The sequence below is a fragment of the Saccopteryx leptura genome, chromosome X (assembly GCF_036850995.1).
Source record: "Saccopteryx leptura isolate mSacLep1 chromosome X, mSacLep1_pri_phased_curated, whole genome shotgun sequence".
Classification (NCBI taxonomy): Eukaryota; Metazoa; Chordata; class Mammalia; order Chiroptera; family Emballonuridae; genus Saccopteryx; species Saccopteryx leptura.
In genome coordinates this window covers 39,183,257-39,211,012 of record NC_089516.1, presented here as the reverse complement: position 1 = coordinate 39,211,012, position 27,756 = coordinate 39,183,257, and the positions used below count along the sequence as shown (strand labels likewise).

General features: G+C 41.3%; 1 protein-coding gene and 1 pseudogene across 1 annotated transcript in view; both read right to left on the bottom strand.

Moving 5' to 3' along the window:
* Nucleotides 1-27,756, bottom strand: part of WNK3 (WNK lysine deficient protein kinase 3) — a 183,157-nt gene that overhangs the window by 26,477 nt on the left and 128,924 nt on the right. Inside the window, exons 13-20 of the mRNA XM_066356281.1 lie at nucleotides 18,606-18,761; nucleotides 18,473-18,524; nucleotides 16,304-16,441; nucleotides 14,582-15,528; nucleotides 9,236-9,326; nucleotides 8,571-8,701; nucleotides 6,330-6,952; nucleotides 3,470-3,684 (exon numbers count right to left, since the gene is read on the bottom strand). Of these exons, the coding sequence (XP_066212378.1) occupies nucleotides 3,470-3,684; nucleotides 6,330-6,952; nucleotides 8,571-8,701; nucleotides 9,236-9,326; nucleotides 14,582-15,528; nucleotides 16,304-16,441; nucleotides 18,473-18,524; nucleotides 18,606-18,761 (2,353 nt within the window). The remainder of the gene's footprint in view (nucleotides 1-3,469; nucleotides 3,685-6,329; nucleotides 6,953-8,570; nucleotides 8,702-9,235; nucleotides 9,327-14,581; nucleotides 15,529-16,303; nucleotides 16,442-18,472; nucleotides 18,525-18,605; nucleotides 18,762-27,756) is intronic.
* On the bottom strand, nucleotides 19,668-20,437 carry LOC136385555 (acireductone dioxygenase pseudogene; annotated as a pseudogene).

The following is a 27,756-nucleotide window of genomic DNA, read 5'->3' as shown; positions in this document are numbered from 1 at the left end:
GGTAGTGTAACATTAAGCTTTTCTTGTGTTTTTTTTTTCTTTTTTTCCTTGTGAACATTAAGCTTTTTCCTTGAAAGAGAGAGAGAGAGAGAGAGAGAGAGAGAGGGGAAAGGAGAGAGTTGAGAAGTATCAACTTGTAGTTGCATCACTTTAGTTGTTCATTGACTGCTTCTCATATGTGTCTTGATGGGGGTGGGAGCTCCAGCTGAGCCGGGAACCCTTTGCTCAAGCCAGGGACCTTGGGGTTTCAAACCTGGGACCTCAGCCTCCCAGGTTGACAATCTATCCAATGACCACCACTGGTCAGGCAAATATTAAGTTTTTGATTGCCAAGGCATTCATTTCAAAGACATCCATCTCAAATACAGTGTGTCCCTAAAGTCATGGTGCACTTTTGACCGGTCACAGGAAAGCAACAAAAGACGATAGAAATGTGAAATCTGCACCAAATAAAACTCTCCCAGTTTCATACCTCTTCAGTGCAGTTCGATGTGGGCTCACGCACAGATTTTTTAGGGCTCCTTAGGTAGCTATCCCGTATAGCCTCTACAGACTCGTCACTGACTGATGGCCTACCAGAACAGGGTTTCTCCACCAAACTGCCGGTTTCCTTCAACTGCTTATCCCACTGAGTAATGTTATTCCTATGTGGTGGCGCTTCGTTATAAATGTGCCGATATTCACGTTGCACTTTGGTCACAGATTCGAATTTAGCAAGCCACAGAACACACTGAACTTTCCTCTGTACCGTCCACATCTCGACTGGCATGGCCTTGGGCTGCTCCGCTGTATACACGGTGTTATGTCATCATGTGCGCATGCGCACATGCTGCCACATCATCCTACAGAAACTGGGAGGGTTTTCCTTTTATTTGGTGCAGATTTCATGTTTTTACCATCTTTTGTTGTTTTCCTGTGACCAGTCAAAAGTGTACCATGACTTTATGGACATACTGTATACACATTGCCAGCAATACAACTACATAAAATAGCCAGGCTTCCTGAAATACTTTTTTTTTTTTTAGCAAAAGAGAGGGGAGGGGGGTAACAGACAGGGGCAAACAGACAGGAAGGGAGAGAGATGAGATGCATCAATTCTTCATTGTGGCACCTTAGTTGTTCATTGATTGCTTTCTCATATGTGTCCTGATCGGGGTACTCCAGCTGAGCCACTGACCCCTCGCTCAAGCCAGTGACCTTGGGCTCAAGCCAGTGACCATGAGGTCATGTTTATTATCCCACACTTAAGCTGGTGATCCTGTGCTCAAGCTGTTGAGGCTGCACTCAAGCCAGATGAGCCCACACTCAAGCTGGTGACCTCAGGGTTTTGAACCTGAGTCCTCAGCATCCCGGGACAACACTCTATCCACTCTGCCACCACCTGGTCAGGCTGAAATTCCTTTTTTTCCGAAATTCCTGGTTGACCTAGATAACTCATCTTTTCAGTACCCTGCTTTTCCTTCCTGTGGCTTAATTCCCACTCTTATGTTTTAAATTCCTCAATAAACAGTGAATCTACAAAACTGTAAGTACCTCAGCCTAGACCTCAATGAAGGCAGAACCACAGGTCTGCTCCCCCCGCCCCAACCCAGCACTGTGTGGCCCCGGGCATGCCATGTACTGTGAATAATAAACTTTGGTTTTTCAGTGCTCCTTGGGACCTATGAATAATAAACTTTGGTTTTTCAGTGCTCCTTGACTGTTGTCACTCAGGTGTATGTTAAGTTATAATAAGAACCACAAGACCTAGTTCTGTGACAACGTATGTCTGTATAGCCTTCCCACCGGTAGTATGGGCCCAGCTGAGTATCCCAGGCATTCCTAGTTGCTACCTTCACTACTGATAGGCTGAGACACAAAACTGATGCAATGGCCTCTAACCCAATTCTTGGAATGAAAAAGATAAGCAGGGTCAAATTTTCTTTTTTTAAGTTTTCTTTATTAATTTGAGAATGAGAAGTAGGGGGGAAAGAGAGAGATAAAGACAGAGCAAGAAAGACAGAAGCACTGATTTGTTCCTGTATAAATCTTGACAAGGGTCTGAATAAACAACTTCAGTGCATCGGGACACACTAAGCAACGGACCTATCCGGTTACGGCCAGTCAAACTTTCTTTCTCTGGAATCTGACAAAGGCGAGTTAAGCAGTTATCTGAAACTGAAAGAATGATTTTGGATCATAACAACCCAAAAGCACCTGAAATTCAAAGTTCTAGAAAACAGAAACTACATTAAAAGAGCAAGTCATTTGGGAACAGAAGAGAATACAATAAAGTATTGCAATCAAATGTAGAGCATTAGACTGAAGGTCCACATGCTTCTGCTATTAAACCCCCAAAGGTACCCTCATTCCAAGTTAATTCTTCAGTTCAATATTTTTTGGGGTCATTAAAGTAGACTTCTTGTTTTTAAGTTCTGTATTGTTTTCTATTGTTAGTGGTGTAAAATAACACACATTTATTATTTTATAGTTCTGTAGGTTAGAAGTCTGACATGGGTCTCATTGGGCTACAATCAAGGTGTTGGTAGGGCTGCATTGTCCTTCTATGGGCCTTAGAGGAGAGCTGCTCCCAGGCCTTTTCCAGCTTCTAGGAGTTGCCTACGTTCTTTGGTTTGTGGCCCTCTTCCTTCATCTTCAAAGCCAGCAGTGTTGCATCTCTCTGACACTGTTTCCCTTCTCACATCTTTTCTGACCCTTTCCTCTGCCTCTCTCTTCTCTTTTGAAGGCCCCTTGTTACATTGGACCCATCTGGGCCCAGGAAAATCTCCCTATTTTAAAGTTCATTGATTAATACCCTTAATTCCACCTACAAACTCAATTCCCCTTTGCCATATAAATGAACATAGTCACAGGTTCCATGGATTTACACACAGACATCTTTGCGGGGACCATTATTCTGCCCACCACCAATTCTGCTGAAATCTCACATATATACTTACAGTTCACCTTCAGCCCTCACCTTGACTTTGCACATGTAACCAAGGAAGTCTGACTTAACTAACAACTTTTCATTAGTTAAGTAGAGACTGATTCTCTTTTTTAAAAATAAAATGTACACTTTCTAATATTCTCATAAATGTAATAAAGATCATATCAGATAAAACATAACTACTTTTAAGATTATCTTTCTTAGCAACAAACTCCTCAAAAAAAAACTAAATGTTAGACCAGCAGTTGCCATGGACTGCTAAAATTTCAAAACTGTTTTGGGGATTAATATTAGGCCTTGAGGTGTTTGTTTTCCAAATTAAAACATGAAACACACTTATCTGCTCTTGAAAATCACTCATCTATCCTCATCATTTCATAAAACAACATTTAACACAAAAAAGGTAGAAAAGAATCTCAGAATGTGCACATCTTCAAATCATCTTAGCTCAATAAAAAACAACAAAAATGATTATCATTATTTATTTAATTTGGCTGATCTTTAACCAGCTTTTGAAAACCACTTTTAAAATCGATTTACCTGTAGCAACTGCACCACTGTCCGCATGGGTCAAGGACTGGGGGCGGCTTCGAAGTTTGCTTTTGAAAGATCTTGGTCTCCTCGGTGAAGATGCAGGTGGCAGGGCAATCTCTGATGATTGGAGTTTGCTATCTTTAATTGCCCGAAGGCGTTCATAGAGCTCTTGCAGCTCCTTATTCTGCTGGGTTTGAAGATTTACTACCTCCTGAATATGTCTAAATAAAAATGATGCAGAAAGCATTTTAATGGTACTGGTACCATATAGATGAACTAAATAATTCTACACCAATACAAGTCAAATTTAACAAGGAATTTAGATTAAGAATGTGGATATAGGCCCTGGCCGGTTGGCTCAGTGGTAGAGCATCGGCCTGGCGTGCAGGAGTCCCGTGTTCGATTCCTGGCCAGGGCACACAGGGGAAGCGCCCATTTGCTTCTCCACCCCTCCCCCTCTCCTTCCTCTCTGTCTCTCTCTTCCCCTCCCGCAGCCAAGGTTCCAATGGAGCAAAGTTTGCCCGCGCTGAGGATGGCTCTGTGGCCTCTGCCTCAGGCGCTGGAATGGCTCTGATTGCGGCAGAGCGATGCCCCAAGATGGGCAGAGCATCGCCCCCTGGTGGGCAGGCCGGGTGGATCCGGTCGGGCGCATGCGGGAGTCTGTCTGACTGCCTCCCCGCTTCCAGCTTAGGGAAAAAAAAAAAAAAAAAGAACAACGTGGATATAAAGAATTTTTTCACAATTTTACAATGGGAAATGCCTTCTTAAGCATACTGTTAAACTAATCAGACATAAAGAAAGAAAAACAAAGGTCAATAAATTGACAGGAACAAATATCTAAAACTTCAATATAGTGAAAGACAGTAAAACAAAATTGAAAGTCACATAGCATTGATTATCTTTCCTTTATGATTTGTTGCAGGTATAAACAGGAAGAAAGTATTTGTATTATAGAGTAAAAGGTTTAGAATATAGAAATAGTTCCTAAAGTCAGTAAGAAAAAAAGAAATAACCTTATAGAAAGAGAGGAAAGAATATAGAAAGGCAACTCCAAAAGGGAGGAAATCAAAGAGCCAATAAATGTGAGATGATGTACAACCTCACTACGAATCAGGAACACAATTTAAAAAATGAAGTTATCTGACTGGAATAAAACTAAAAGTGGGAAAACAGGGACTTGTATATACTTTTGTTTGGTGTGCTATATTTGATAAGAATTTTGGCAGTATTTATCATTTAAAGTGTATACACCTTTTAACCCAGCAATTCTACTTTTAGGTATTGATTTTACAATAATACTTGCTTAAATATGAAAAAATAAGGATGTTCACTTTATTATTTGTTTTTTTAGCGAGAAAAAAAAAAGAGAGACAGAGAGACAGACAGATACACAGGAAGGGAGAGAGATGAGAAGCATCAACTGGTAGTTGCATCACTCTTTAGTTGTTCATTGATTGCTTCTCATACATGCCTTGACCAGCGGGCTCAAGCCAACAAGCCAACAAACCCACGCTCAAGCCGGATGAACCTGCACTCAAGCCAGTGACCTCAGGGTTTCGAACATAGGACCTCAGCATTCCACGTCAATGCTCCGCCCACTGTGCCACCACTGGTCAGGCATTCACTTCATTGTTTACATAAGCAAAATGTGATACAACTAACTGAAATGTCTATTAAGGAGAGATTAAATAAACTTTAAATGGCTACATGCTATTTTAGTGTATGGAATAAAGATTATTTGTGCAAACATGAATATATATAGGTGACAATGTTAAATCAAAAAACTGTAGAATAACATGTATGTTATAACCCCACTTTTGTCAAAAGCAAAAACTAAATATTTGTAAATGCATAGAAAAATGACAGACAGTATATATACCAAATAGTTCAAAGCAGTTGCCTCTGAGAAATTAGATTAGGGCATGAGAAGAGAAGATTGGTTTTTGCGCTTTTTACTGTTGTGATATTATCATTTATAATTAAATATATATATAGTCTTTGTCCCTGCTCCTGGCACCCAGCTCCTAAACCCCTTCTAATTTTCTAAGTGATGAGAGCAATGAGAGAATCTTTTGTTATATTATTTGGTCTTTTGTCCCCAAATAGCTCTAGTTCCTGAAATAGCTCCAGTGATAACAGGTGAAAGGAGCGTCTCATTGTTCATAACCAAAGATGATACGCAATCTAATACTGGAGTCGAGGTTAATGAAGTGATTTTTGGAAAGGTCCCTAAAGATGGGGGCTGGTTGCCAGAGGAACCTACCAAGTGACTACAGAGTGGGACTTTTCAGCCCCTCCCCCGACTCTGTTAAGGGGAAAGGCTGGAGATTAAATTAATTACCAATAGCCAATGATTTATCAACCATACCTATCAAGATGAAGCTTCTATAAAAATGACTTTATTACGAGGTTCAGAGCTTCCAGGTTGGTGAACACATGGTGGTGCTGGAGAGTGGCACACATTCAAGAGAGGGCATGGAAATGCCATGGCCCTTCCTCTATACTTTGCCATCTGGCTGTTTTTGAGATGTATCCTTTTATAATAAACCTATAATCTACTAAGTAAACTGCTGTCTTGAGTTCTATAAGCCACTCTAGCAAACTGTATGAACTGAGGAAGTGTTCTAATTTATAACAGACTAGTCAGAAGCATACCTGGACATGTGACTGGCGTATGTGGGGAGGTTAGTCTTGTGGAACTGAGTTAATTACCTGTTGAATCTGAGGCTGTCTTTGTAGGTTTCAATTATAAAAAAAGTTTTCAATCATTAAAATGTCACCAGTCTTAAATTAGCTAACAATCAAACACTTAGTTCTATCAAACCAAGGGCAACTAGATAGGTGTCAAAAGAGAAACAGTTCTTACTTTTCTCGTAATTTTTGAAGCTCCACCTTTAAATCTTCGTCCTCTATTTCTGACTCATCATCACTGCTCATGGGAGAAGATGGAGAATAGAAGAGTGAGCTCTGTGTTTGAGCATAGGCTTTTTCTTCACGGAGTGGCAAGCACTGATCGCTTTCCGGATAGATCTTTGCCACTGAGTTTCCTCTGCCTGAAAGAGTGGTAAAAAATTCACTGTCAGAGCTCGCCTGTTTCCCAGTAGTAAGTGTCTCTCTCTCTTTAAGCAATGGTTCAGATCCACACTGCATGCTACTTCCTGTGGCTGAATTTTCTTCCAATTCCTTTTCCGGTGTTATAGATGATACATCACTCTCACAAGCTGTGCTGAAAGATGAGAAGTTGTCAACTTGTTTGGGTATTTTTTTAACTTCCTTAAAGCTTTCATGAAGAACTTGTGATTTCTGAGGAGAAAATAAAGTTGGTGGATTGTGTGTGGCAGGTTCCATTTCTACTAACTGGGCCTTAGATGTTTCAGTAAAGGCTAGAGCTTCTTCACTAGAATGGCTGGTGATTTCATTGAAGGCTGGTCTGTGTTCTTTTCCAAAAGATGTCACCTTCACTGACTGATGTTGAGGAACTGTAATCACCTGAGATACAAAAAGGCAAAAGTGGCTAGCTCTGCATGACTAAAGAATAAACCCACAAAGAAATTTAATATCAATATATGGCACAAATGGATGTTCTGCTTGTGATGTACACAGATCAACAATACCAAAACTTAAAAATCCCCATTTAGCCTGGCCTGTGGTGGCGCAGTGGATAAAAGCATTGACCTGGAATGCTGAGGCCACCAGTTCAAAACCCCAGGCTTGCCCAGTCAAGGCACATATAGGAAGCACCTACTGTGAGTTGATGCTTCCTGCTTCTCCTTAGACTTACTCTCTCCCCCCCCAAATCAAGAAATAAAATCTTAAAAAAAATCCTCATCTATACTCCCCATATTCAACCTAAATTCAAAGTCCTTTTTTTGAGAGAGAGAGAGAGAGAAAGAGAAAGAAGGGGGCGACAGGCAGAAAGGGAGAGAGATGAGAAGCATCAACACGTCAGCTCATAGTTGCATCATGTTAGTAGCTCTGTCCATTGCACAGCCACTGGTCAGCCTCATAGTCTTTCAATTGGACCCCTTAGGTAAAGAGTTAGCTTCATATTACTCAAATAAATCTCCACAATTAAAAAGAATTGCATAATTAAAGATGTTAAGATTCTAAAAGACATACATGAACTTGGATTTATAAAAAAGATGACCCAGCCCTGGCTAGTTGGCTCAGTGGTAGAGCATCGGCCTGGCATGCAGGAGTCCTGGGTTCGATTCCCAGCCAGGGCACACAGGAGAAGCACCCATCTGCTTCTCCACCCCTCCCCCTCTCCTTCCTCTCTGTCTCTCTCTTCCCCTCCCACAGCCAAGGCTCCATTGGAGCAAAGTTGGCCCAGGCACTGAGGATGGCTCCATGGCCTCTGCCTCAGGCGCTAGAATGGCCCTGGTTGCAACAGAGCAACGCCCCAGATGGGCAGAGCATCGCCCCCTGGGGGGCATGAAGGGTGGATCCCGGTCGGGCGCATGCAGGAGTCTGTCTGACTGCCTCCCCGTTTCCAACTTCAGAAAAATACAAAATAAAATAAAATAAAATAAAATAAAAAAGATGACCCAACCTCCCACCACAAAATTATCCATTTCTCTGCTCTCTTCCAGCTACTAAAACTCTCATATCATTAGACACCTTTACTGGATCCCTTCAAAAGGTGAGGGGCGCCTGACCAGGCGGTGGTGCAGTGGATGGAGCGTCGGACTGGGATGCGGAGGACCCAGGTTCGAGACCCCAACATCGCCAGCTTAAGCACGGGCTCATCTGGCTTGAGCAAAAAGCTCGCCAGCTTGGACCCAATGTTGTTGGCTCGAGCAAGGGGTTGCTCGGTCTGCTGTGGCCCCACGGTCAGGGCACATATGAGAAAGCAATCAATGAACAACTGAGGTGTCGCAACAAAAAACTGATGATTGATGCTTCTCATCTCTCTCTGTTCCTGTCTGTCCCTCTCTCTGACTCTCTCTCTGTCCCTGTAAAAAAAAAAAAAAAAAAGGTGAGGGGATGCAAATCAAATATGACAATGATCTACATTTCAAATAAGTATCCTCTACAGACCAATGTTTTCAATACTATTACCTATTATAATAGTCTTGTAGATAAGAATTCAACCAAAAACACAAACCTGGAACCGGCCCCGTTGAAATGATCCACTCATGGCCTTACTTCTACTCAGAGCCTTAGTATCAGCTGCGGGCTCTTCTGTCATGGGAATGGGATCAAGAGCAACTGTTGATCTTACATCTTCTGTTTCCACTGCAAGTTTTGCCAGATTGTAAGCAGAAAAGATAAAATTGTTTAAGACTAAATTTGTTTGCATTACCAAAATTGAAGTAGAAAAAGCTTTACTCTGGCTAGATAATTAAAAAGTGTTAATGTAATAAGCAAAATTATAGAAGTCCCTAATTCTAAATCAGACATTGCAAGATTTATCCCAAGACTTAGTATCTATATGAAATGAATAACTGTAAAATCAAATTATTTACAAAAGGAAAAATAAAATGGCAATGACAGTGTGATGTGTCACATACATGGGCTACATGGAAAAAGTGGTAAGATTTGTGTATGAACGAAGAAAACAAAGAACTAAACATAAGTAAATGAAAAGTGATGTTACCTAGTGTATGTCCCTGACTGTAAGCACACTACCTTGACGGACTTTTGATCTCTTGAAAAAGCTGGTTGACTGCCGTAGCCTGTATGCCCAGCTTTTTAATTTGCGAGTCCAGGATTTCTTGCTAATAGGATTTTTGAGACTAGGACAAGTAAAGCTTAGGCCAAAATATCCACCTCCTGTCTGCAGATGAGTGGCTCCACCGCTTGACCCAGCAGCAGGATAGGCTTCTGGATCCCCTGGTAGTGAAGCATCTTGGGACATCTCCTAATGGACACAAAAAGAGAAAAATCAAAATGGTAATAATTTAGGTAAGGTGTAAAAGTTGTTTACACCATTGCAGTTTCCTGTATAGGCTGATCAGTAATAAAAAAATAAAATGCTATGTATACCTGCATTAGTAGTACTATTTCAGATGGAACCTGAAGTATTCAATTCATAGGAATTAAGCCTTCCCTTTTCTTTAAAAATATTTAAATATTTTTTTATTCCTTTCTTTTTATAGAGGAGAGAGAGAGCGAGAGAGAAGGGAGAGAGAAGCAGGAAGCATCAACTCTCATATGTGCCTTGACCAGGCAAGCCTGGGGTTTCAAACCAGTGACCTCAGCGTTCCAGGTCAACACTTTATTCACTGTGCCACCACAGGTCAGGCCTAAAAGTATTACTTTAATTTCTGATAAGTAAAGAATATTAATCTCCTACCCTAGAATATTTTTCCTTATTGTTTGTTTAGATTTTATTTATTCATTTTAGAGAGAAAGAGAGAGAGAGAAGTGGGGAGGAGCAGGAAGCATCAACTACCATATATGCCTTGACCAGACAAGCCCAGGGTTTCGAACCAGCTACCTCAGCATTCCAGGTCGACGCTTTATCCACTGTGCCACCACAAGTCAGACTATTTTTCCTTATTGACAACTTTGAAAACTGAAAATTAAAATTTCCTTCACATGTACTAATTTACTGAAAAAAACAAAGAAGGTTCCTGAAACCCTATACTCTTAAACTGAAAATTTTTATTTATACTTGTTATTTAAGGCAGTCAAAAATGCCTAACATGAATAATAACATAGAAAAACAAGATAACTAGGCCCTGGCTGGTTAACTCAGTGGTAGAGCATCTGCCTGGCATGTGGATGTTTCGGGTTCAATTCCCGATAGGGCACATAGGAGAAGTGACCATCTGCTTCTCCACCCCTCCCACTTTCCTTTCTATTTCTCTCTTCCCCTCCTGCAGCCAAGGCTCCAGTGAAGCAGGTTGGCCCGGGTGCTAAGGATAGCACCGTGGCCTCGCCTCAGGCACTAAAATGCTTGGGTTACAACAGAGCATCACCCCCTAGTGGACTTGCTGGGTGGATACCAGTCAAGCACATGCGAGAACCTGCCTCCCTGCTTCTCACTTAAGAAAAACACACAAAAAAAGAAAAAAGATAACTAGACATTTAAATTTACAGGGGAATATTACCAAATCAATTTTCTTATGTTATGTAAGCACACAGAAATCTACAATGGATCTGAAATCATCTCAAATTCATACTTTAAAAATTGTGAACATCAGGCCTGACCAGGCGGTGGCACAGTGGATACAGCCTCAGACTGGAAAGCAGAGGATCCAGATTTGAAACCCTGAGGTTGCTCACTTGAGTGTGGGCTCATCGACATGACCCGATGCTTGCTGGCTTAAGCCCAAAGGTTGCTGGCTTGAGCAAGGAATCACTCAAGGCACATATGAGAAAGCAATCAGTGAATAACTAAGATGCAGCAATGAAGAACTGATGCTTCTCATCTCTCTCCTTTCTTGTCTGTCTGTATCTGTCCCTCTCTCTTTGTCAAAAAAAAATTGTTAACATCAGGCCACAGCTGGCAGTAAAATCATTCTCCCTCTTCTTGTCCTCCTATCCCTTTTCTAAAAAAAGCGAGAAGTAACCCAGATGGCTCAGTTTGTTAGAGCACTGTCCCAATATACAAAGGTTGCTGGTTCGATTCCCAGTCAAGGCACATACAGAAAGGAATTAATATTTCTGTCTGTCTGTCTGCCTCTCCCTTCCTTTCTCTAAAATCAATAAAATAAATTTTTAAAAAGCCAGAATTAATTGTTGTATTCTAAATGAGTAATTTAACAAAAAATTCCCTATAATAACTAATATAAAGAAATTAATATACACAACCAACGATACTCTGGCAAACATGAGGATGGTCACTACTAATCTAGAAGGTTAAGAGTATTTAAAAGCTCAAGGAATGCAATTTAGCATTTGTCTTAAGGAAGACAGCCTAAGCGGCCCTAAGTGTACTGAAGTCTTGGGTAAGACTTATGAACACTTAGGGAAGGTCAGCAGTTATTAAAAATACAATTCTGAACAGTCAGTTTTTATTTTCCAAAGTCCCATTTTGGAACAGTAATAATACTACGTTCATGAAGAGGAAAAATATTCTCAATAATATTACAAATTAGAAAGTGTTGTGTTGGTCCACCTGAAATTATAGAAAAGATTTTTCATAAGTAATAACTGGATCAATATGGTAAAGTAAATGCAACCTCTAGCCTCCTTTACCAATTCAAATCCATAGACATGACAGGAATAACAGATATAGACATATACATCTATAATTAAAAGAGGGAAAAGCAGGCCATAACATATGCAAGAACTGTTTCAAAATGCTGCAAATTCGAGTGGCAGATATGGTCAGCAGGAGAGTCCTGGCCAACCAAAAGAATGAGTAGTTGGTTAGAATGCTTGCAAAGTTCTTCATGACCTGTCTCCTGTTTGCCTCTTCAACGTCTTCTCAACACCCTCCTACACATGGCCTTCTTTTGGTTCCTTGGACAGGCTTCTACCTGTGAATGTCACCAACAAATACAAGTCCTTCTTTGACTACCCTGTATAAAATAGTCCCCTGGTCTTTCTATCATAGCCTTTACTTTCACTACTTTATTTTTTAGGGTCTATCTTCTTCTATTAGAATTTTGTGAGCTCCACAAAAACAGATCTTGACTTATTCACTGCTCAGTAGATACACTGAGTGGAAGAGTGAACTGCTTGGGGTACTAAAGAACGAACAGCCAGGCAGTTCAGGTCCTCCCCTCCCCACCTCCACAGGAAGCAAAAGATAGCAGAGGCAGCTGCTCCTAAAGAAGAGTGGTAATAGGAAAATGACTGTGGCCACGAGAAAGGTCAGCGATGCAGGAAAAAGACAACATCCAGGAGGGTGGGGACGTTCTTCTACCTTTAAAGACTAGCTACTGGACCAACCTCTAGGCAGCATTAGAGATGAGGTGCAATCCAGTGCCAGGAAGCATGTCTCATGCCTTCTCAAAATTACCAGAGAAAGGTTACAGTCATTCTGTATATTATTCACAAGCAACAAACAAGAAATCTCATTGGGTGATGGGCACACAATGCAATCAACAGTTCAAATGCTACAGAAATGTTCACCTGAAACTTCTGTATTCTTTTTTTTAAGATTTTATTTATTGATTTTAAAAAGAGGAGAAAGAGAGAAAGAAGGAGGTAGGAGCAGGAAACATCAACTCGTACTAGTTGCTTCTCATATGTATCTTGACCAGGCAAGCCTGGGGCTTCGAACCAGCAACCTCGGCATTTCAGGTTGAGGCCTTATCCACTGCGTCATCACAGGTCAGGTGAACCTATGCACACTTATTGACCAATGTCATCCCATTAAATCTAGTTTCTAAATAAAAATAAAAAACCTGGGAAATATACAAGGAAGAAAAGTTGAGGAAAGGGAAAGTGTAATTTCCACACCCTTCATAGCAGTGAGTCAGTAGGTATTGTCTCAAATTACTAAATTGAAAAATAAATTAATAAATATATTATTTACAAGTTATTAATGGCAATGAGCACAAGAATTAAAATGAAAACTTAACAGTGTTTGGGGAGTGCAACAGGGTGTGGGAGGGTGTTAACAAAACAATTACTTTAAATTTTCTATACTTCTAAATTACTTTCATCTTTATATATTAATTAAATAATTTCAATTACTAGTTTATCAAAAAGTAAATATTTAAATTATATCTATTCAATAAAATATTATGCCATTGTTTAAAAAAAGTTAAGTAGTCCCCTGGCCGGTTGGCTCAGTGGTAGAGTGTCGGCCTGGCATGCAGGAGTCCCGGGTTTGATTCCTGGCCAGGGAACACAAGAGAAGCGCCCATCTGCTTCTCCACCCCTCCCCCTCTCCTTCCTCTCTATCTCTCTCTTCCCCTCCCGCAGTCAAGGCTCCATGGGAGCAAAGTTGGCCCGGGCGCTGAGGATGGCTCTGTGACCTCTGCCTCAGGCGCTAGAGTGGCTCTGGTTGCAAAAGAGCAAAGCCCCAGATGGGCAAAGCATCGCCCCCTAGTGGGTGTGCCGGGTGGATCCCAGTCAGGTGCATGCAGGAGTCTGACTGCCTCCCCGTTTCCAATTTCAGAAAATACAAAAAAATAAATAAATAAATAAAAATAAAAAAAAATAAAAATGTAAGCAAGCCCTGGCCTGATAGCTTGGTTGGTTAGAGCATTGTCCTGAAGTACAGAGGTTGCTAGTTCGATCCCCAGTCAGGGCACATAGAGTAACAGATGCATGTTCCTGTCTCTGTATCTCTTTCTCTATTTCTTTCTCTCCAAAAAAATCAATAAAATAAACATTAAAAAAATAAAAAAGTTGCTTTGGCCAGGTAGCCTGGTTGGTTAGAGCATCATCCAGATATGCAGAGGTTGCAGTTCGATCCCCAGTTGGGGCACATACAGAAGCAGATTGATGTTCCTATCTTTTTCCTCTCTTTCTCAAAAATCAATCAATAAATGTTTTTTTAATAGTTGTGAGGTGGAATTATGTTGTACTGACATGAACAGTCCACAATAAGTGAAAAAAACATGCAGACCTGCAAATGTATGTAAAGCGTATGTAAATAAATATATAATATGTATCTATGTCTTGGTAAATATATAATACATATAAAGAAATATATCTAGATAAATATGTGTATGTTAGTTAAAACCATGTCTGGAAAATTAACAGTTATGTCTATAAATTTGGGAGTAGGGTAGATTTTACTCTATATACAGGCAAATACTACTTATATAATAATAATAAGCAGATACAGCAGTAAAGATTTAGAAAGAAGTCTATAATTAAAACTCATAAAAACAAGATTAAATCAAAACCATAAAATTCTTACAAAGGAAACTTATAACAGGCATTTTAAAGTAGAAATCTAAAAGTAAGTTTTTCCTATCCACTAAAGCTAAATTTATAAATCAGTTTTGTTCTTGTCATTAATACAAAAACAGACACTGCTTGCAAGTTCTGAGGAATTCACCAGAGGGCTCTCTCACCAAAGATACTTCTACTACCTCTATGGAGAAGGTCTAGGCACCTGCAACCAAGTCAGGGCTTTCTTGGTATCTGTACTCTCAGAATCTTGTGACATAGACAATGCCATTCCAAGGATGGAATTTTAGAAAAGAATGCATTTCTTTAAAGGTACAGGATAAGAAACTGGTTTGAAAGAATTATACTTACATGTAAACATAACTCGCTGGGTACAGATGTTATCACATTCGGGTCCCTTTTGAATACTGATATGTTAGCAGACTGACTGGCAGCTACATTGGACAGAATCTTAGAGCCTGTCTGCTGAAAATTAGGGGACTGTGCAGGACTGTCTTGAATTCCACAGTGACTGACGGCTATGACTTCTGGCACTGGACATGAGAGTATATCTTCAGCACAGGAAGAAAATGGAGAGTCTATGCTTTGGGTATCTTTCTGGCTCTCAGGATAGATGCTAGTTATGCTATGCTCCTGATAGAGCAAGTTTCTTAATTTTTCATCCAGAGTTTTAATTCGGTTATCCGCAAATTCCATTTTTGGAGGTCTTTCCCCATCTGATTCCAGGACAGTAGTGGGTAGAAAGGTAGTTGGTTCAAGGCCAGGGGTCTGAGTGGGAATGACCGTCTTTGGAGAACTTGCTTCATTGTTCACTGTAGTTTCTCCTTCTTGGGAAATGAACTCTGCATCCGTAGTTGGCTGCTGCACTGACAAGGACTGAGGCTTCTGATCAGACATAAATGCTGAAGTTTTAAAAGAGTTACCAGCCATCTGAGTTGACTCGCCAGGAGGTGCCAGAAGTACATTATTAGCCTGACTGGAAGCTTGATAACATGGATACACAGATAGAAATATTCCTGCTTGGTTGGCAAGTCCCTCACATTCAGATGGAACTGTACAAACTGAAGTAGCAGAGTAAGTGGAATTACTAGCAACTGGTGCCATTATATGCCTGTCCTCTTCCACTTGATAAAGTATAGCTGGCTGCTTGGTTTCTACACTAGCACATTCAGAAATCTTACCATCAACTACATCCTTGCGTTCTGACTTGGAGGTAAAAAGTTCATGCTGGCACGGATTATTTTCTAGAGTAAGCAGTGTGTCCTGTGATAATTCCTTATCATTTGTTTTTGTTGGACCTGGAACAATAACAAAGAATGTCCTAAGCACACATTGTAAGTAACAGAGCATGGAATCCTACCCACCCCCCCGCAAAAAAAATGAACAGGAAGAACAAGACACAAATGAGACCTTGTATTAATGTACTTTTGTAAGTAAGACTCAAAATACACAGAATTCAACCTGTCAAGAGAAAAAAACCCGGCCCTGGCCGGTTGGCTCAATGGTAGAGCATCGGCCTGGCGTGCAGAAGTCCCGGGTTCGATTCCCGGCCAGGGCACACAGGAGAAGCACCCATCTGCTTCTCCACCCCTCCCCCTCTCCTTCCTCTCTGTCTCTCTCTTCCCCTACTGCAGCAGAGGCTCCACTGGAGCAAAGATGGCCCGGGCGCTGGGGATGGGTCCTCGGCCTCTGCCCCAGGCGCTAGAGTGGCTCTGGTCGCAACAGAGCGATGCTCCGAGGGGCAGAGCATTGCCCCCTGGTGGGCAGAGCGTCGCCCCCTGGTGGGCGTGCCGGGTGGATCCCGGTGGGGCGCATGCGGGAGTCTGTCTGACTGTCTCTCCCCGTTTCTAGCTTCAGAAAAATTACAGAAAAATAAAAAAAGAAAAAAACCTTTTTTTACATGACTATTAAATAAAAACAGCTTAAATTATACCCTAGTATTAACTTCTTCATAAATGCTTATGAAAATCTTACAAGCACAAAATATCCGTGAAAATAAGTTAAAGATATGGTACATATCATGCACCTCCATTCTGCAAGTCTGCATAAACTTGGCAGAGAACGAGCGCTTACTAGAAAGTGGATACAGCCCAGGAACTAAAGATATGGACTGCTGAAGAGAAGGAGGAGATTGAGCCTCACGGTTTCTTATTGTTTGATTGATACAAAATCGCCACCGACCAACTGGGGACGACTGAGGAGCAGATTCATCTGTAGAAAAAAAAAATAGCAAAATTTAATATGCTAAGCAATTGTCTGTATGTTTGCCCTACTGACTAAGGAAACCGGGTTAAAACACCAGCTTGTCTTTTATCTCCATTTCCAACAGCACTAGGATGTGTGTAATTTATAAGACCAGAACTCCCAATGCTGACAAATACTCTAAAAAACTAAGCCTAAGATGTCTTTAGAGAAGGAGTTTATATTCTGCTGAAACAAACATATCAATAGCAGTTAGAAACAGGGCACATTGAGGGGGGCAATGGAAAGCACTTTTATTTACCATTAAGACCTACTGTGTCCTGTTCGATATCCTGATTATGGTGGTGCTTGCAGAAATCAACATGAGTTTTAAAATTTACAGAACTGGCCTGACCAGGCATTGGTGCAGTGGACAGAGCGTTGGACTGGGATGTGGAGGACCCAGAATCGACACCCCAAAGTCACCAGCTTGAGCGCAGGCTCATCTGGTTTGAGCAAAGCTCATAAGCTTGAGCCCAAGGTCACTGGCTCGAGCAAGGGGTCACTCGGTCTGCTGTGACCCCCGGTCAAGGCACATATGAGAAATCAATCAATGAACAACTAAGAAGCTGCAACGAAGAATTGATGTTTCTCATCTCTCTCCCTTCCTGTTTGTCTGTCCCTATCTGTCCCTCTCTCTGACTCTCTCTGTCTCTGCCACACACACACAAAAAAATTTACAGAACTATACACCAAAATATAAAAAAGTCAATTTTACTATAAAACAACTTAAAAAATAAAGTACTGTAAAATAAGCCCCTAAATATTTATACCTACTTTGTAAACGCATTCATAAGTAATTCTATTTTAAACATTACCCCAATTTGTCAGTCAGAAATCTGCTCAGACTCTTGCTAATGAGAAAAAGAAGAGGAAAATCCTGGCATTCTAACACAAACTAAATTTCAGGGTAATGGTATCTGTTTCCATGACTTGTACACCACCTGTTACTTCTTCATGTTGTTATAATTTCTTCAGAGGTCCTCATTTGTTTATGGCTCTTCTCCCCCTCCCCAAAACACTAAATATACCCATGACTAGAGCTGAGAAGAATGGAGACATAAAGTTGTCAAAGAAAACAGACCCCATTTTTAGTCCCTGGAAGTTTATCTTGTATCTGATTTACAAAAACTTAGTAATCAGAGCAAGGAGAAGCATATCACTGCTGGAATGAAATCATGATTATTAATGACTAAAAAAACATGAGGGAGGCCCTGGCCAGTGGCTCAGTGGATAGAGTGTCAGCCTGGTGTATGGATGTCCCAGGTTCAATTTCCAGATAGGGCACAGAGAAGTGATCATGTTTCTCCCCCCTCCCTTTCACCCTTCTCTCCCTCTACCCCTCCCACAGCCAGTGGCTCCAATGGTTTGAGTGTGGCCCTTGGCACTGAGGATAGCTTGGCTGGTCAGAGTGTGTCAGCCTCAGGTGCTAAAAATAGCTCAGTACACGAGCATTGGCCACAGATGGAGTTGCTGGGTGGAGCCCACTTGGGGCACATGTAGGAGTCTCCCTCACAATCTCTGCTACTCTCACCTAAAAAATAAAAACTTTAAAAAAAATTAAAAAAGGGCCTGACCTGTGGTGGTGCAGTGGATAAACCGTCGACGTGGAATGCTGAGATCACCGGTTCGAAACCCTGGGCTTCCCTGGTCAAGGCACATATGGGAGTTGATGCTTCCTGCTCCTCCCCCTGTTCTCTCTATCTCTTTCCTCTCTCTCTCACTCTCTCTCTCTAAAAAAATGAATAAATAAAATCTAAAAAAATATCCAAAAAAAAAAATTTAAAAGGAACCAAAACTTGAAGGAAATTTGGAGAATTGTTTTACTTCTTATATTTTCTTCTGAACTATAAAGTCCTGTCAGAGTGTGGAAAAACCTACATTAACAATTTATCAAATTAGTTTATTGGCTAAAATCTTTCCCAATGAAGATGTGTACATTCAAGTTTCCAAATGTCTTGTTTCAAATGCCAAATGGTATATTTTATTAAATATACTTACTGCTGGTTTGAGTGGATGCAGAATTTATCTGTACTTGTTCAGATGATCCTGTCTGAATTAAAAATGAATAGATAAATAAAGAAGTTCCCAATACGTATCCCAGAAGACCTGTTTGATAAAAAATTGCTCTTACTTGACTACTGTTGGATTCCACGGAAATAGAGTCAACTCCAGTGGTTCTTGCCGCAGCAGACTGGACGTGAAGGATCTCCTGGGCTTGACCTACGATAGCCCTCAATTCTTCTACAAATTTTTCTTTTTCACTTTCCAAAACAAAGTTATCTTCGACCTGCCCAAAAGTAAAAGTAAGTCTATTCATGAGAATGAATTTAGTTTCTTCAATAAATTATGAATCAATAAAAATTATGAATTTTTTTTTTTTCTGAAGCTGGAAACGGGGAGAGACAGTCAGACAGACTCCCGCATGCGCCCGACAGGGATCCACCCGGCATGCCCACCAGGGGCTACGCTCTGCCCACCAGGGGGCGATGCTCTGCCCCTCCAGGGCGTCGCTCTGTTGCAACCAGAGCCATTCTAGCGCCTGGGGCAGAGGCCAAGGAGCCATCCCCAGCGGGAGGGGAAGAGAGAGACAGAGAGGAAGGAGAGGGGGAGGGGTGGAGAAGCAGATGGGCGCTTCTCCTGTGTGCCTTGGCCGGGAATCGAACCGGGACTTCTGCAAGCCAGGCCGACGCTCTACCACTGAGCCAACCGGTCAGGGCCAAAATTATGAATTTATTGATATAAAGTTACAATTTTATATCAATGGTGACAACATTAAAAAGTTAAAATTACTTATTTAGATCCAAATAACACAACAGAACTAACAAACTAGCAATAAAATGCCACATAACTTACACAAAGAATCTAAACAGGGTGATTTTAACAAGCCACAGATACCTGAATGGAAGGTGACTATAGCCACGAGCATTAAGTTAAGGCAGTTACTTCATTTTAAACAAGAATGTGGCATGAGCAACTGTGAGAGTTCCGATATGAGAGCTCACCCCCACTCCGCACCAGCACTCAGGGAGAAGAGTGTGTTGTATGGGGCCAGTGCTATCCTCTGCTCTTACGCCTGCTCACAGACAGCATGGCCATGTCTGCAGTCTGCTACAAGCCTAGGACTCAGGTCCTGGTGGGGCAGCTAGGCAGTGACACTGGGGACGTGAAACTCATCCCAGTTCTAGCTACTGGATGAGAGAAAAGGAATGTGACTGACCACATTCTCACAGTTGCTTCTACATAAAAATCAAGTTTTATGGCTCCTTTCTCTAAAACATATTCTGATCAAATAATCTCATAGAGGAAAGCTCCCCAAGCCTCAAGTCTACAATATAAAAGCAAGGAGGACATGACAGAGTGTTTGCCACTATCATGTTCAGGACCGTCACAGACGTGAGGGGTGTGCTGGCCCTTGGGGCATGGCTATGCTGTCTGCGCCAAGAATGCCACATACTGTCTGCGAGCCTCAAAGTGGTCAGCTGGCCGGTTGTATGGCGCCCACACTGGTTCTCCCACAAACAGCCGCATGGCCTTCACGTAGTTCTGCTCGTCCAATGTGAAGCGGTGATAGATCCCCGCAGGGAGGGTGATCATGTCTCCTTTCTCCATGGCGATCCGGACCCACCTGTCTTCTTCATTCCTCATGTCGAAATACCCACTGCCATCCAAGATATAGCGGATTTCCTCATCCAGGTCTAAGCGCTTCTCATAAAACATTTTAATCTTCTCTTTGTAATTAGGCAGTTTATCTCTGCAGATGGTTATAATGTCCATCCAGGAGTAGTTTCGCTGTTTTAGGATCTTTTCTAATTCTGGATCATTCTCATACTTGTCAGCATCCAATTTCCAGTACAGAACCCCGAGCCGGCGCAGCTGCTCCAGGCTGACCGGATGGCTGGGTTCAGCTCGGTGGGACCAGCAGGGGTCCTCGGCAGAGTCGTCCATGTACCAGGCCTGCACCATACTGGCACTGAACTGCACGGGACCTGAACAGGGGCAGGCTGGCTGGCGGCACCGAGCTGCCTGGGACCTGAAACCTGGGGGCAGGGCCTGCATTTCTGTAACTCCGGCGGGGGCGGGGCTCAAGTCGTCCACATATTGCCAGGGTTGCCACCTTCGTTTCTGGAACATTTTCTTCTCATTTTCCTTCAGCTCGCTGGGTACTCCCACACAGTGCCTCTTCTGGCTCATCTTCCTCACGGTGGCAGGAGAACAATCCGGGAGAATTGCCCCAACATCGAATTTTTTAAGATACGATCTGCAACTTGGTCCGTATTTTTGTTCGAGATCTGAGTGAAATTCCGAGATATGAGTCGTGATTTGGGAAGCTGCCACTAGTTGGCGTGTTGGCGCACGGTTCCAGTATCGGCAGTTCGATATACGAGTTGACTGACTTACGAGCTCGGTTACAAAACAAGTTAAATTTGTATCTCAGGTACCACTGTATTAAGTTATTCTACTTTGAGAACACTGATATTTGTCAGGTTGCCATTACCAAAAAGAGAAGAAGCCAGCATTAAAAAAAAATGTATTGCCCTGGCCGGTTGGCTCAGCGGTAGAGCGTCGGCCTAGCATGCGGAGGACCCGGGTTCGATTCCCGGCCAGGGCACACAGGAGAGGCGCCCATCTGCTTCTCCACCCCTCCGCCGCCCTTTCCTCTCTGTCTCTCTCTTCCCCTCCCGCAGCCAAGGCTCCATTGGAGCAAAGATGGCCCGGACGCTGGGGATGGCTCTGTGGCCTCTGCCTCAGGTGCTAGATTGGCTCTGGTCGCAACATGGCGACGCCCAGGATGGGCAGAGCATCGCCCCTGGTGGGCAGAGCGTCGCCCCTGGTGGGCGTGCCGGGTGGATCTCGGTCGGGCGCATGCGGGAGTCTGACTGACTGTCTCTCCCTCTTTCCAGCTTCAGAAAAATGAAAGAAAAAAAAAAGTATTTATTTATTTTTTTTAAGAGAGAGGGAGAGAGAGAAGGGGGGAGGAGCTGGAAGCATCAACTCCCATATGTGCCTTGACCAGGCAAGCCCAGGGTTTCGAACCGGCGACCTCAGCATTTCCAGGTCGATGCTTTATCCACTGTGCCACCACAGGTCAGGCAATTGATTGATTTTTGATGATTTTTGAGAGAGAGGAACAGAGAGAAGGAGAGAGAAAGAAAGAGATCAACTTGTTGTTCCATTTACTCATGCATTCATTGGTTAATTTTTAAAAAGATTTTATTCAGTAATTTAAGAGAAATGAGAGATGAGAGAGAGAGAGAGAGAGAGAGAGAGAGAGAAACGGGGGAGGAGTGGAAAGCCTCAACTCATAGTAATTGCTTGTCTTATGTACCTTTCATGGGCAAGTCTAGGGTTTTGAATCTATGACCTCTGCATTCCAGGTTGATGCTTTATGCACTGTGCCAAACCACAGGTCAGGCTCATTGGTTGATTTTTGTATGTTGCCTGATGAGGGATGGAACCAACTACCTTGGCATATTGGGACAATGCTCTAACCAACTTTCCTATTAGGCCACGACTAGAAGAAGCCAGCATTGCAAAAATTTTCTAGCAATCTGTAAGTTGATTGTCACTTGAAGAACATAACTGAGGCAATGCTTATGTTTAAAACTAGATGTCCAAATCCATAAGATTTTAAATCACAAATCACAGAATGAAGTATCTTTTAAGATGATAAAGAATGGACGTCAGAGTAATAGTGGCATGAGAAATACTCCTGATCTTGCCCCTTGAGATTTCAACAAATTGAACAACTATAATGCAGCAAAAAACCCAAAAAAACAGCTGGGCTCACAGTTGTGCCTGAAAGATCCATGCACTGAATGGACTAACACTGGGACAGGTTAAAAAGAGGGGCAGAAGATAAAATGCACTCTCGAGCCTGACCTGTGGTGGTGCAGTGGATAAAGTATCGACCTAGGAATGCTGAGGTTGCTGGTTTGAAACCCTGGGCTTGCCTGGTCAAGGCACATATGGGAGTTGATGCTTCCTGCTCCTCCCCCTTCTCTCTCTTTTGCCTCTCTCTCTAAAAATGAATAAATAAAACCTAAGAAAACCAACGACCCCCCAAAAAACCCCAAACAAACAAAAAAGAAAAACACATTCTCAGTTGCTCCAGAGAGAAGACAAACCTGGAGTGACTGAGTTTTTTTTTATTTCTCTGCCAAACTACGGGGAGGAGGGAAGCTTGGGATATTTGGTTTCAACTGGGGTGTAGAAAGGGAAACTCAGATTGACTGGGTCTCCTTCTGCTGGAAGGAGCAGTGAGAAGGAGGGACAGAGGAGGAGATACTGAACCAAAGTGGCAGATAAGCACAGGGTCACGGCCAGTGTTCCTGTAGTCTGCCTGCAGAGTGCACTAAGCAGAGACAGAGAAAACTAAAGTATGGCCCCCAGTCTCCCAGATACCGCCTCCCTCACCTCGTGGATATGGAGAGTGGCAGAGACAGACCCCATAGCTAATGCTCCAGAGCCACATTCTCCCCTGAAGAAAAGAGGTGCTCTGTGTCTGGTTACCTGGTCTGTTTAGATGTGGGAAGGAGGGCCGGGAGACCTGAGATTGCCATGGCTAGAGCTGTAAAGCTGGAAAGCTAAAGCTGGTAAAGTCCTCATAACACGCCCCACCGACTGATGTCCCTCCTACATCATTGTGTCAGCATCTCATCAGAGGACAGCTAAAACTTGTAATTTTTATATTTTATACTTTTTTTTGGGTGTTTGTTTATTTTTGATTTAAAAAACTTTTTGTTTTCAATCTTTTTGCTGTGGTTTTTCTTTTTAACTTGTAATTTTTAAAAGAATTTATATATCTTATTGTATATTATATTTTATTTATTTTTTGTGGCAGAGACAGAGAGAGTCAGAGAGAGGGACAGATAAGGACAGACAGACAGGAAGAGAGAGAGATGAGAAACATCAGTTCTTTGTTGAGGTTCCTTAGTTGTTCATTGACTGATTTCTCATCTGTGCCTTGACGGGGGGGGGGGGGCTACAGCAGACCAAGTGACTCCTTGCTCGAGCCAGTGACCTTAGGCTCAAGCTGGTGACCTCGGGTCTCGAACCTGGGTCCTCTGCATCCCAGTCTGGCGCTCTATCCACTGCGCCACCACTTGGTCAGGCTCTTAATTGTATATTTAAAATTTTTATTTTCCATTTGTTAAAATTTTTTTTAGAGTTCTTAACAACACCACTCTCAAATGCCATCAAGGAATAAGAAATTGAATACCATGGCTACACAACATAGAAACATAGTTCAGAAAGAAAATGAAAAATCTCCAGAAAAACAATCTCAATCACATGGAAACCTTGATGTTAAATGGTAGATAATTCAAAAATGAAGTTCTGAAAACATTTAATGAGATGTGAGAAAACACCAATAGGTGACTTAATGAGTTCAACCAAGGAGACTGAAACTTTAAAAACAGAGAAGAAGCCTGACCAGTTGGTGATGCAGTAGACAGAGTGTCTACAAGGGACACTGAGGACCCAGGATTGAAACCCCAAAGACACTGGCTTGAACTCAAGGTCACTGGCATGAGCAAGGGTCACTGGATCACCTGGAGCTCCCTAGTCAGGGGATATATGAGAAAAGAATCAATGAACAACTAAGATGCTGCAACAAAAAGTTGATGCTTCTCATCTCTCTCACTTCCTGCCGGCCTGTCCCTGTCTCTATCTCTCTCTAAAATAAATAAATAAAATAAAATAAAATAAATAAAATGAAGAAGTTAATACAGGAAATTAAAACTGAGGTAGCAGGTTTAGCTAATAGAACAAGTGAGATGGGGAAAGAGTCAATGACATAAAATACATACAACTAGAGATTCTACAGAGAGAAGAGGAGACTTACAAATTTTAAAAAAATGATAGAGCTCTACAAGAATTGTCTGACTTCATCAGTAAAGCAATATAAGAATAATGAGTATATCAGAAGAAGAAGAAGAGAGGGAGAAGGGAATGGAGAGCCTATTCAAAAAAATAATTGATGAGAATTTCCCAAGCCTGTGAAGAGTTATAGCTTGAAATAAAAGAAGCAAACAGAATGCTGAATTACCACAATCCAAATAGACCTACTTCAAGACACATCATAATAAAGTTGTCAAAAAACAATGACAAAGAATCTTCAAGGAAGCTGAAAAAGAAGAATGTAACATATAAAGGAAAGCCCATTAGGTTATGATCAAACTTCTCAGCAGAAACTCTACAAGCCAGGAGAGAGTGGACTCAAACATTCAAAGTAATGAGAGAGGAATTACCAGCCAAGAATACAATATTGATCACAGTTATCCTTCAAATATAAAGGAGAAATAAAAACTTTATAGACATTCAAAAGCTGAGGGAATTTATCACCAGAAACCCCAAGAGCTGGAAGAAATACTCTCTAGCAAGTTATTTGACCAGACACAAAAAACAAAACAAATCAAACCTATAAGGAAAAGCTCCAACAAGGTCACAACAAAAACAAGGATAATCTGTGACAACAATTACATAAAAGGGGAGAGGATAAATATCTGCAGTAGCACAGGAGGACGAAGGCAGAAGTACTCATAAGACAAAGGACTCTTGTGCATATGACAACTTTTTTTCTTGTCTCATATGACAATAACCTAACAGTAACCACCCATGAAAAAGCTACTACTGAAATGTACAGCTTAAAAAAGAAACAGGAAAGTATTATGGAATACCACCAAACAAAAACAACTGACAGAAACACAATTAATAGGCACAGAGTAGCAGATTGGATCAAAAAGCAAAGCTCAACCATATGCTGCCTTCAAGAGATACATCTAAGCTGCAAGGACAAAAACGATTCTCCAAACAAATACTATCCAAAGAAAAGCAGGTGTAGCCATACTCCTATCTAACAATGCTTACTTCAAGACAACAAAAGTAACCAGAGACAAAGATGGACATTTCATAATGATAAAGGGGTCATTGTATCAAGAAAAATTACACTTCTTTATATGCACTGAACCAGGGAGCACCAAAATACGTAAGACATCAACTAACTGATCTAAAAATAGAAGCAGACAAAAACACAATCATACTTGGAGATCTCAAAACACCACTGACAGCTTTAGACAGACCATTCAAACAGAAAATCAATAAAGAAATAAAAGCCTTAAATGATACACTAGACCAAATAAACATAGTAGACATTTAAAAGACATTTCACCCCAAAACATCAGATTATACATTCTTCTCCAGTGTGCATGGAACATTCTCAAGGATAGACCATATATTGGGCCACAAAACTAACAATAAATTTAGGAAGACCGAAATTATACCAAGCATATTTTTTTTTACAATAAGGCTTTGAAGTTAGATTTCAACTTCAAAAAAGAAGTAACAAAACCACAAAAATGTAGATATTAAACAACAAATTTCTAAAAAATGACTGGGTCAAAGAAGGAATAAAAGCAGAGAATAAAAGATATATAGAGACAAATGAAATTGACAACACAACATATCAAAATTTCTGGGATACAGAAAAAGCGGTAATAAGAGGGAAGTTTATATCATTGCAGGCTTATATCAAGAAAAAAGAGAGATCCAAGTAAACAACCTAACATATTTTAAGGACCTAGAAAAAGAAGAACAAAGGCAACCCAAAGTAAGCAGAAGAAAGGAAATGAACAAAAAGACTATAGAAAAAAATTGATATAACAAATAACTGGTTCTTTGAAAAGATCAATAAAATTGACAAACCCTGGGCTAAACTCAGTAAGGAAAAAAGAAAAAGAACTCATAAACAAAATCCAAAATAAAAGAGAAGAAATTACCACAGCCACCATAGATATCTCAAATTCAACAACACAGAAGAGATGGAGAAACTTCTAGAACTGTACAATCTTCCTAAACTGAGTAACGAAGTAGTGAAAAACCTAAATAAATCTATAAGCAGGGAGGATATAGAAAGAACTATTAGAAATTCTCCAAAAATAAAAGTCCAGGACCAGATGGCTACACTAGTGAATGCTACCAAACATTGAAATAAGATTTGGTACCTGTCCTTCTTAAAGTCTTCCAAAAAATAAAAGAAGCAATACTCCCCAACACATTTTTTCCCCTGAAATTAGAAACAGGGAGGCAGTCAGACAGACTCTCGCATGCGCCTGACCGGGATCCACCCAGCATGCCCACCAGGGGGCGATGCTCTGCCCATCTGGAGCATTGCTCTGTTGCAACCAGAGCCATTCTAGCGCCTGAGGCAAGGCCATGGAGCCATCCTCAGCACCCGGGCCAACTTTGCTCCAATGGAGCCTTGGCTGCAGGAGGGGAGGAGAGAGACAGAGAGGAAGGAGAGGGGGAGGGGTAGAGAAGCAGATGGGCACCTCTCCTGTGTGCCCCAGCCGGGAATCGAACCTGGGAATCCTGCACGCCAGGCCGATGTTCTACCACTGAGCAAACTGGCCAGGGCCCTCCCCAACACATTTCAAGAGGCCAATATAACCCTCATACTAAAAAGCAAACTACAGACCAATATCTCTAATGAATACAGATGCAAAAATCCTAAACAAAATATTAGCAAATCGAATACAAAAACACATTAAAAAAATAATACATCACAAAAAAAATAATACATCACAATGAAGTGGGATTCATTCCAGGAGCACCAGGATGGTTCAACATACATAAATACATTAATGTAATATACCACATCAACAAAACAAACAACAAAAGCCATATGATACTATCAATAAATGCAGAAAAGGAATTTGATAAGATACAAGATCCTTTTATGTTTAAAACAACAGTCAATAAAATTGGAATAGAAAAGAAGTACCTCAACATATTAAAGGCCATATATGATAAACCATCAGCTAATATAATACTAAATCATGAAAAAATAAAAGTTTTCTCTCTAAAATCAGGAAAAAAAGGTTACTCACTCTCTACACACTTATTCAACATAGTTCTTAAGGTTTTAGCCAAATAATCAGGCAAGAGAAAGAAATAAAAGACATCCATATTGGGAAAAAAGAAGTAACAGTATAACTTTTTGCAGATGATATGATCCTGTATATAGAAAACCCAGTGACTCAACCAAAAAACTTATTTAGGAACAATAAATCAGTAAGTCAAGTCACAGGATACAAAATCAATATACAAAAATCTATTGGTTTCCAAACACCAACAATGATACTTTGGAAAATGAACTCAAGAAAACAATTCCTTTTATAATTGTAACAACAAAAAAAACCCCTAGGTTTTTATGGTACTATAAAAATCCCCAAATAGCCAAAGCAATCTTCTGGAAAGAGAATGAAGCCGGAGGTTTCACACTA